Source organism: Nipponia nippon, unplaced genomic scaffold (genome assembly GCF_047370975.1).
Source record: "Nipponia nippon isolate SJK-2023a ecotype South Korea unplaced genomic scaffold, ASM4737097v1 scaffold_35, whole genome shotgun sequence".
Classification (NCBI taxonomy): Eukaryota; Metazoa; Chordata; class Aves; order Pelecaniformes; family Threskiornithidae; genus Nipponia; species Nipponia nippon.
Window position 1 is genome coordinate 3,408,265 of NW_028262353.1, and position 8,665 is coordinate 3,416,929.

The following is an 8,665-nucleotide window of genomic DNA, read 5'->3' on the forward strand; positions in this document are numbered from 1 at the left end:
GCTATGGGGGTCTATAGGGACCCTGTGAGTGTAGAGGGGGGTCATTAAGGGGTCCATAGCCTACATGGGGCTCTATAGAGACCTGTATGCAGAGGTGTGTATCTATACATGGCTCTATAGAGGTCTGTAGCAGGTCTATAGGGAGGACATAGGGACCTATAAGGATCTGGGGGGGGGGGGGGGTGGGGTGTAGAGCACCATATAGGGGGCTATAGGGAGAGTGCATGGGCTCATAGAGCCCTATAGGAGATTTATGGGGGCTAATAGGGTGTGGAGCTCTATAGGGGGGCTGTGGGGCTCCATAGGAGGTCCAGGGGGCCTACAGCAGGTCCCTGTCGGTTCTGTAGGGGTCTGTGGAGGTTTACGGGGGCCCCAGAGGGTCGTGGGGGGCTGCAGGGCCCTATAGGGGGCTCTGTGGCGACCCCGGGGGGGCTATAGGGGGGCTGCAAGAGCCTACAGGGGGCTGGGGGGCCTCTATGGGATACATACGGGATGGGGGGGCTATGGGGGGTCTGCAAGAGCCTATGGGGGGCCTCTATGGGATATAGAGGGGCGGGGGGGCGGGGGGGACGGGGGCGTGGCCTCCCGCGTGGGGCGTGGCCAGAGCCGGCCCCGCCCTCCGCCATCGCCGCGAGCCGCCACCCGCCGCCGCCGCGCGCCGCGGCCGGAACCGGCCGGAACCGGCCGGAACCGGAACCGGAACCGGCCCGAACCGGGCGGCGCCGCCGCCGCCGCCGCCGGCCCCGCCGGACCCTCCCGCCGCCATGGGGGCCGGGGGGGGCCGGGGGGGCCGCTGCCGCCCCCCGGAGCGCGGGGGCCGGGGCTGAGCCCGGGGCCGGGACCGCGGGGCCGGGACCCCGCCGGGGCCGGGGGTCGAGGCCGGGGCCGGGGCCGGGCCGGGCCCCGCCATGGGCTGCAACATGTGCGTGGTGCAGAAGCCGGAGGAGCAGCACCGGGTGATGCTGCAGGTACCGGCGCCGGGGGGGCGGTCACGGGGCTGCGGGGCCCCAGGGGCGGATAACGGGCTTACAGCGGGGGCGGGGGCCGGTAACGGGGCGAGAGGGGTGTGGCGGCAGCAGCAAGGGGGGCTGTGGGGTGGGGGGGCAGGTAAGGGGGATCTATAGGGGTGTGGGGACAGGCAACGGGGGGATCTACAGGGGTGTGGGGACAGGCAACGGGGGCTATAGGGGTGTGGGGACAGATAAGGGGGGCTATAAGGTGGGGGTACAGGCAGTGGGGGGGATCTATAGGGGTGTGTGGACAGGCAACGGGGGCTGTAGGGGTGTGGGGACAGGTAAGGGGGATCTATAGGGGTGTGGGGACAGGCAATGGGGGGGATCTATAGGGGTGTGGAGACAGGCAATGGGGGCTATAGGGGTGTGGGGACAGGTAAGGGGGGGCTGTAGGGGTGTGGGGACAGGCAATGGGGGCTATAAGGTGGGGGTACAGGCAGTGGGGGGATCTATAGGGGTGTGTGGACAGGTAAGGGGTCTATAGGGTGGGGTACAGGCAGGGGGGCTATAGGGATGTAGGGACAGGTAAGGGGGCTGTGAGGTGGGGGTACAGGCAGTGGGGGGGCTATAGGGGTATAGGGGTGTGGGGACAGGCAGTGGGGGCTATAGGGGTGTAGGGACAGGTAAGGGGGGTCTATAGGGTGGGGGGGCTATAGGGGTGTATGGACAGGCAGTGGGGGTGTAGAGGGTGGGTGTATAGGTAATGGGGGGATCTATGGGGAGTAGGGATAGGCAGTGGGGGTCTATAGGGTGGGGGTACAGGCGGGGGGGGCTATAGGGGTGTGGTGGCAGGCAGGGGGGGTTATAGGGGGGTAGGGACAGGTAACGGCTATATAGGGTGGGGGTGCAGGCAGTGGGGGGATCTATAGGGGTATAGGGACAGGCAGCAGGGAGTCTTTAGGGTGGGGGGTCTGTATGGGTGTAGGGACAGGCAGTGGTGGTCTGTAGGGTAGGGGTGCAGGCAGTGGGGGGATCTATAGGGTGTAGGGACAGGCAGCAGGGGCTATAGGGGCGTGGGGAGGGATAACGGGGTCTATAGGGGGCGGGGCTGGCAGGGCCCGGGGGGGGTCCCCATCCTCCTGCCCCCGCCCACCTCCCGCCCGTTTCCATGGCAACCGTTGCCGCGGTTTCCGGGCGAGAAGCAGACAATGGAGGGGGGCGGCAGCCTCGGGGGGGGGGGGGGGGGGGTGTCCGGGCAATCTGGGGGTGTCTGTGGGCGTAATTGGGGGGGGGGCGTCTGGGAAGGGGGTGGGGGGGTCCAGGGGCTTCGGGGGGGGCGCGCCCGGGGGGCTGAGGCGCTGACCCCCCCCTTGCCCCCCAGGTGAGCGGGAAGGAGGGACCGCGGCGGGGGCCGGAGCCGGGCCGGGGGGGCCCGCGGGGGCCCAAGGAGCCGCTGGTGCTGCAGGTGCTGCGCCGCAGCCCCCGGGGCCGCCCCCCCGCCGGCGGGGCCCCCCCGCAGCCCTGGGGGGGGCCGGGCCCCCCCGCCGCCGCCGCCGGGCTGGTGGACAGCGGGACCCAGACGGACATCAGCTTCGAGAGCCGCCTGGGCCCCGGGCGGGGGGCCGGCAGCCCCGGGGGGGCCGAGCCGTGAGTGCGGGTGCTGGGGACCCCGGTAGGGACCCCCTGCGCCCCACAGAGACCCCCGCACCCCTGGGGGCCTCCATGGGGGCCCTCCTGCCCAGCGTAGGGCCCCGCGGAGCCCCCAAACCCCCTTATGGCCCCCCAAGGCCCCTCTGTGGGGGCGTCCCACCCGCAGGGACCCTCCCGGACCCCCTGGGGGCCTCCATGGAGCCCTTCCTTGCCTTGGACCCCCCCAAGGCCCTTTGGGGACCCCCCGTGGGTCATCCCACCCATAGGGACCCCTGGACCTCCCTGGGACCCCCCAGGCCCTTTGGGTACCCCTGTGGAGGCTGTTCTGCCTGTAGGCCCCCCCCGGAGCCCCCCGGCTCTCTCGCCCCCCCCCCCCCCCAGCTTAGTGACCCCCCAAGAGCCCTTGGGGACCCCATGGAGTCCCCCCACCCCACAAAGACCCTCTTGACGCCCCCCCCCCCCCCCGAGCTCTTGGGGCCCCCCCGGGAGATCCCCCACCTTACCCAGACCCCTTTAGGCCCCCCGGGATCCCCTAGCGCCCTGCCAGACCCCTTGGGGTCCCCCATGGAGGCCCCCACCCGGCCCCCCTAACGGTTCTCCCCCCCCTTCCCCCAGCCCCCCACTCCCCCATGACTATTTCGACCCCACGGATCTGGGGGAGCCCGAGCGCCCCGAGGAGCTGGAGTACGAGGTGAGCGCCCCCAACGCCTGGGCCCGCTCGGGGGGGGTCCTGCAGCTGCTGGGGGGGGGGGAACCTGGGACGACGCGGAGACGAAGCAAGAGGAGACAGAATCCATTTATTGGGGGGTGGGGGGTTCCCGTGAGGACAGAGGGAAGGGGGGGGGTCTCCCTGGGGGGGGGTCCCCCGGGTGTGGGGGTCCCCCTGACGCGGGGTCGCGGCAGGAGGTGGAGCTGTGCAAGGCCAGTCACCGGGACAAGCTGGGGCTCACCGTCTGCTACCGCACCGATGGGGAGGAGGACGCCGGCATCTACGTGGGGGAGGTATGGGGGGGCCGGGGGGGTGGAGTAGCCCTACAAGGGGTCCCCGGGGGCTCCTCGGGGGGTAACTGGGGTCCCCGGTGGGACCTGGGGGCTCAGGGAGCCCAGAAGGGCGTCCTGGGGGCTGCACAAAGGGGATCTGGGGGCACTGAGGGTGCTGATTCCCTCCCCCCCCAGGTGAACCCCAACAGCATCGCGGCCAAGGACGGGCGCATCCGCGAGGGCGACCGCATCATCCAGGTGGGCTTGGGGGCCTGGGGGGGCTGCGCCCATGGGGTCCTGGGGAGGGGTCCTTGGGGTTCCCTGTCTGGGGGCTCCTGGGAGGGGGGGCATTGGCCCCTGCTCACCACTGTGCCCCCCCGCCCCCCCCAGATTAACGGGGTGGAGGTGCAGGACCGGGAGGAGGCCGTGGCCTTCCTCACCCGGGAGCAGCAAACCAACATCTCCCTCCTCCTCGCCCGCCCCGAGAGCCAGGTACGTCCGGGGGGGTCCGGGGGGGTCCGGGGGCCATAGAGGGCCTGGGGGGGGCTGTGGGCTCCTAGGGGGTCCCAGCAGGGCCTGGGGGGGTGCCTGCAGGGGTTGGGCGTCCTGGGGGAGCGCAGGGGCCCGGGGGGGGGGGGGGGGGGCCTTGGGTGGTGGTGGGGGCCCCGTAGGGTCCGGGGGTGCCTGACCCCCTCCCCGCAGCGCTGGAAGGACAGCGACCGCGAGGATTTCCTCGACGACTTCGGCTCGGACGAGGACGGGGAGCTGCGGCAGCGGGGGCCCTGGACCCCCCCGGGGCAGGTGGGGCAATGGGGGCCTCAGGGACGCTTGGGGGAGACCGTGGGGTAGATAAACGGGGTCCTGGGGGGCAGTAGGGGGGTCCTGGGGGTAACGGGGGGGGGTCGGGGCAATAAGGGTCCGGGAGGGGGGCAGTGGTGTGTCGGGGGGGGGAAGAGGGGTAACAGGGGTGCTGGGGAGGGGTTGGGGGGGCAATAGGGGCTTTGGGGGGGCAGAAGGGGGGTCCTAGGGGGGCCCGCGGTCAAATGGGGGGTGTTTGGGGTGGATGAGGGATTTTAGGGGGCAGCATGGGGCTGGGGGCCAGGTAGGGGGTCCGGGGGGGAAGCAGGGGTTTGGGAGGGGGGCAGTAAAGGGTTTGGGGCTGGATACGGCGTTCTGGGGGGAGGCAGCTGAGGGGGGCAGTGGGGTGTCCTGGGGGCCATAGGGGCGCCTGTAGGGGGTGCGGGGGGGCCCTGGGGCAGGTGGGGGGGTCGGGGGGGGCTGGGGAGCGGGCCGGGGCCGGGGCGCAGTGGGGTCTCGGCGTCACCCGCCGCCCCCCGCAGCCCCCCAGCCCGGCCACCCCCTGCCCGCGGGGCGCCGAGCCCGACAGCGGGGTGGGGCGGACGGACGAGAGCACCCGCAACGAGGAGAGCTCGGAGCACGACCTGCTGGGCGAGGAGGGGCCCGAGGGGCCGCCGCGCCGCCCGCCCCCGCCGCGCCGCGCCGCCGCCGCCAGGCCGGGGCCCGGGGCCGGGGCCGGAGCGAGCCCGCGGGGCCGCGCCGCGGGAAGACCCGGATCTGGATCCAGCTCCGGCTCCGGAGCGGGGCCGGCCGGGAGGGGCCCCGCCGCGGGCTGCGGGGCCGCCGCAAGAGCCGGAGCCGGAGCCGGAGCGGCGCCCGGAGGCAGAGCGGGCCCGGGGCCGGCGGCAAGACCCGGAGCGGGGCCCGCGGCCGGCGGCAGAGCCGCGGCCGCCCTCAGCCCCGGGGCCGCCGCGGGGCCGCCCCCCCCGCCGGGGCCGGGGCCGGTGCCCGGGCTGAGCCAGGCCGAGCTGCGGCGCTACCGGCAGCTACGGGGGCGGCTGGGGGCGGCGGCGGCCGGGCGGGCGGAGCTGGCGCTGCTGGAGGAGGAGCTGCGGCACCTGGAGTTCAAGTGCCGGCACCTGCTGCGGGCGCAGAAGATGGAGCGGCTGCGGGAGCGCTGCCTGCGCGCCTGGCTGGAGGCGGCGGGCGCCGAGCCGCCCCTGGCCGACATCTCCGAGGCGCCCGAGCGGGACAGCACCAGCGCCTACAACACCGGGGAGAGCTGCCGCAGCTCGCCGCTGCTGCGCGGGCTGGCGGCCGCCCCGGCGGGCGGGAAGGGGCCGCGGGCCAAGCGGCCGGGCCGCGACCGGCTGCTGAAGGCGCGGGCCATCAAGATCCTGGAGGAGCGCGGCGGCTCCACCACCGACGACGACGCCCGCAGCGAGCTCAAGACCGGGCGCTACTGGAGCCGGGAGCAGCGCAAGCAGCACCTGGCCCGCGCCCGGGAGCAGCGCCGCCGCCGGGAGCTGCTGCTGCAGAGCCGCGGGGAGGCGGCGGCGGCGGCGGGCGGCCCCAGCGGCGGGGGGGGCCCCGGGCCGGGCCCCGAGCCGCCCCCCGCCGCCCCCGGGACGCGGCGCGGCCTCCGCAAGCGCAGCCGCCGCATCCTGGACAACTGGGTCACCATCCAGGAGATGCTGGCCCGCGGCAGCCGGGCGCCCGACGGCGGCCGCCTCTACAACCCCCTGCTCTCCGTCACCACCGTCTGAGGGGGCGGCGGCAGAGGGGCCCCCTCCCCCCCCCCCAGCGCCCCCTCCCCAAGCACAAGGGGGGGAGCCCCCCCCCAGCCCCGCCCCCGTCTCGTGTCTGTGAACGTGGCCCCCTGGGGGTTCCCGGTTGCGTTTCCATTTGGGTTTTTTCCCCCCGATTTCTCCCCCGTCCCCCGTCGCCCCCCCGGGGCTGGGAGGGACCCAGGCATCCGGGCCCAGCCCCCCCCCCCCCAACAGCCTGGGGTGCTCCCCCCTCCCCCCCCCGTGTCCTCCCCTCCCCCGCTACCCCCGTCTGTACAGACCCGGGGGGGGCAGGGGCTGCATCGCGGGAATAAAGCAAAAGCCTCGTTTTTACTCATTTCACCCCGTTTCTGCAGCCTCATCTCGGGGGTGGGGGGGGGGAGGGGCGCCGCTAAACCCTCAGCCCCGAACCCCCCGGGTTCCCCCCAAAAACCAGGCCGGAGGGCAGCGGGGAGGGGCGGCCCCACCGACCTTTATTCCGCGGGGCCCGGGGCTCAGGCCGCGTGCAGGGCGCGCCAGCGGTCCAGCGGCCCGCGGCAGGGGACGTACTTGACCCCGCAGCCGTCGGGGATCAGCCGCTTCTGCGCCACCATCTCCTCGAAGGCGTCGGCGTTGAACTTGGTGAACCCCCACTTCTTGGAGATGTGGATCTGGCAGCGGGGGGGGGGAGGTCAGGGGCGCCCCAAGACCCCCCCGCCGCCCCCCCCGCGCCCCTCCCCCCGCCCCCGGTACCTTCTGCCGCCCCGGGAACTTGAACTTGGCGCGGCGCAGGGCCTCCACCACGTGCTCCTTGTTCTGGGCCTTGGTGCGGATGGACATGATCACCTGCCCGATGTGCACCCGCGCCACCGTCCCCTGCGGCTTCCCGAAGGCGCCGCGCATCCCCGTCTGCAGCCTGGGGGGGGGGGAGGGGGGGTCAGGCGGGGGGAGCCCCCCCAGCGCCCCCAGACCCGCGCGGGGGAGGGGCTGTGCCCCCGGCCCCTTGGGGCGCCCGGCGGGGGGCGGGCGGGGCGCCCTACACAGCCGGGGGGGTGCTGTGCGCAGCCAGTGCACGCCGGGGCCCCACGGCCGGGGGGTCGCGGCCGGCTTAATGGGCTGCGGGGGACGCCAGACCCCGGGGGGGGGGACCCCAGAGCAAGGGGCGCCCCCCCCCCGATCCCCCCACCAGGGAAACCACCGCAACCCCGCGACACCCCAAAACCGAGCCCCGCCCCCCCCCCCCCCCCCCCCCCCAGGAGCACAGCGGGGGAGGGCAGCGAATTCCGGGGGGGGCCCCCGGCCTCAGGGCCCCCCGCCCCAGCCCGGGGGGTCTCGGGGAGCCCCGACCTGTCGGCGCCGGCGCAGGACAGCATCTTGTTGATCCGGATGACGTGGAAGGGGTGCAGGCGGACGCGGATGTGGAACCCGTCCTTCCCGCAGCTCTTCACCATGTACTTGTTGGCGCAGATGCGGGCGGCCTCCAGCGCTGGGGGGGGGCACGGGGGGGGGGGGTGGTCAGGGCCGGCGGGGACCCCCCCGCGCCGCCCCAAGCCCCCCGCGGGCCCCCAACGCACCCTCCGAGCTGAGCTGCTCGTACTCGTCCGACACCATGTGCCCGCAGAGCGGGAACTCGTCCACCTTCGCCTTCTTCCGCCCCAGGTCGAAGATGCGGATTTTGGGGTCTGCGAAGGACAACGGGGAGGGGGGGCGTCAGGGGCGGCCCCCAGGGCGGGGCGCCCCGGCTGGGGAGCGGGGGGGGCGGGGGGGGGGGCGCTTACCAGGGACCCCGCGGCACAAGCGGGACTTGGGGTAGGGCTTGTTCTTGCAGTACCTGTAACTGGGGGGCGAGGGGCGGTGAGGGGCCCCGAGCCTCCTCCCGAGCCCCCAACGCCCCCTCCCGCGAGGCGCGGAACAACGTCACCCACCCCCGCCCCCCCGCGGTGACGTCACGCGGCTCACCATCGCGCCGGGCGGCGGCCCATGGCGGCTCCGGGCCGTGGGGACCTGCGGGGGGGGGGGGGGGGGAGAAGGTGACGCGTGTTGCGGAGGGCGGCGGCGCGGCCTGGGCTCTCCGCGCCGCCTCCCCCCGGCCGCCCCCCGGCCCCGCCGCGGCGCCGCGCTCACCTCGCCGAGCGCGAAAGAGAGGACGGCGGCGCCTGCGCGCTGCTTATATACAGCGCCCGCCCCCGGCTTCCGGGCACGCCCACCGGCTTCCGGCGGCGCTCTGGCCGCCGCCGGAGGACCCGCCCGCGGGGAGCCGATGCGGCACGCCCGGTGGCCGCCGCCGCCGTCGGGAAGCGACGCCACCCCGAAGAGGCGGGAGGAGGCGGGAGGGGAGCGGCGGAGCGCCGCGGGGGCTCCGGGCGCCGCTTCCCGGCGATAGAGACGGCGAGTGCCGTTCTAGCGGGCTCACCCACAATAGAGAGGAAGAGGAGCCAATCAGAGAGCGCCGCCGTGCCCCGCGCGCCACGCGCAGGCGCAGTGCCTCCCGGCGCTCTAGCCAGCGCGTTACGACCA

General features: G+C 74.5%; 2 protein-coding genes and 1 non-coding gene across 6 annotated transcripts; 1 reads left to right on the forward strand and 2 right to left on the reverse strand.

Annotated features, from left to right (window-relative positions):
• The first annotated feature begins 612 nt into the window (after positions 1-612).
• PDZD4 (PDZ domain containing 4) lies at positions 613-6,511 on the forward strand. 4 transcript variants are annotated; one of them, XM_087771220.1, is made up of 8 exons: positions 617-968; positions 2,335-2,600; positions 3,219-3,294; positions 3,507-3,605; positions 3,780-3,842; positions 3,975-4,076; positions 4,287-4,385; positions 4,925-6,511. In XM_087771220.1, exons 1-8 carry the CDS (start codon positions 909-911, stop codon positions 6,146-6,148), a joined length of 1,989 nt encoding a protein of 662 aa, XP_087627346.1. In that variant the 5' UTR covers positions 617-908; the 3' UTR covers positions 6,149-6,511. The 4 variants fall into 4 exon arrangements, with proteins under 4 accessions (XP_087627344.1, XP_087627345.1, XP_087627343.1 ...); XM_087771218.1 differs by having other exon boundaries at positions 613-968; positions 3,507-3,842; XM_087771219.1 differs by having other exon boundaries at positions 613-968; positions 3,780-4,076.
• Positions 6,512-6,621: 110 nt separating this feature from the next.
• Positions 6,622-8,208, reverse strand: RPL10 (ribosomal protein L10). The gene is made up of 6 exons (XM_087771329.1): positions 8,108-8,208; positions 7,927-7,985; positions 7,723-7,830; positions 7,496-7,634; positions 6,902-7,064; positions 6,622-6,819 (listed from the first exon to the last, which is right to left on the reverse strand). The coding sequence occupies exons 1-6, from the start codon at positions 8,128-8,130 to the stop codon at positions 6,664-6,666; spliced, it is 648 nt and encodes a 215-aa protein (XP_087627455.1). The 5' UTR covers positions 8,131-8,208; the 3' UTR covers positions 6,622-6,663.
• LOC148054013 (small nucleolar RNA SNORA70) lies at positions 7,134-7,270 on the reverse strand. The gene has a single exon (XR_015707801.1). It is a non-coding gene; the product is annotated as a small nucleolar RNA SNORA70 (small nucleolar RNA).
• Positions 8,209-8,665: the final 457 nt, after the last annotated feature.

Bases quoted from the DNA above. Each gene is read 5' to 3' on its own strand.
- PDZD4 (XM_087771217.1), top strand. From the start codon at position 909: ATGGGCTGCAACATGTGCGTGGTGCAGAAGCCGGAGGAGCAGCACCGG. The intron at 3,295-3,506 runs GTGAGCGCCCCC...GGGTCGCGGCAG, and splicing joins CCGAGGAGCTGGAGTACGAG to GAGGTGGAGCTGTGCAAGGC. The intron at 4,077-4,286 runs GTACGTCCGGGG...CCCTCCCCGCAG, and splicing joins TCGCCCGCCCCGAGAGCCAG to CGCTGGAAGGACAGCGACCG.
- RPL10 (XM_087771329.1), bottom strand. From the start codon at position 8,130: ATGGGCCGCCGCCCGGCGCGATG. The intron at 7,065-7,495 runs GTCGGGGCTCCC...CCCCCCCCCCAG, and splicing joins TCCTGCGCCGGCGCCGACAG to GCTGCAGACGGGGATGCGCG. The intron at 6,820-6,901 runs GTACCGGGGGCG...CCCCGCTGCCAG, and splicing joins AGTTCCCGGGGCGGCAGAAG to ATCCACATCTCCAAGAAGTG.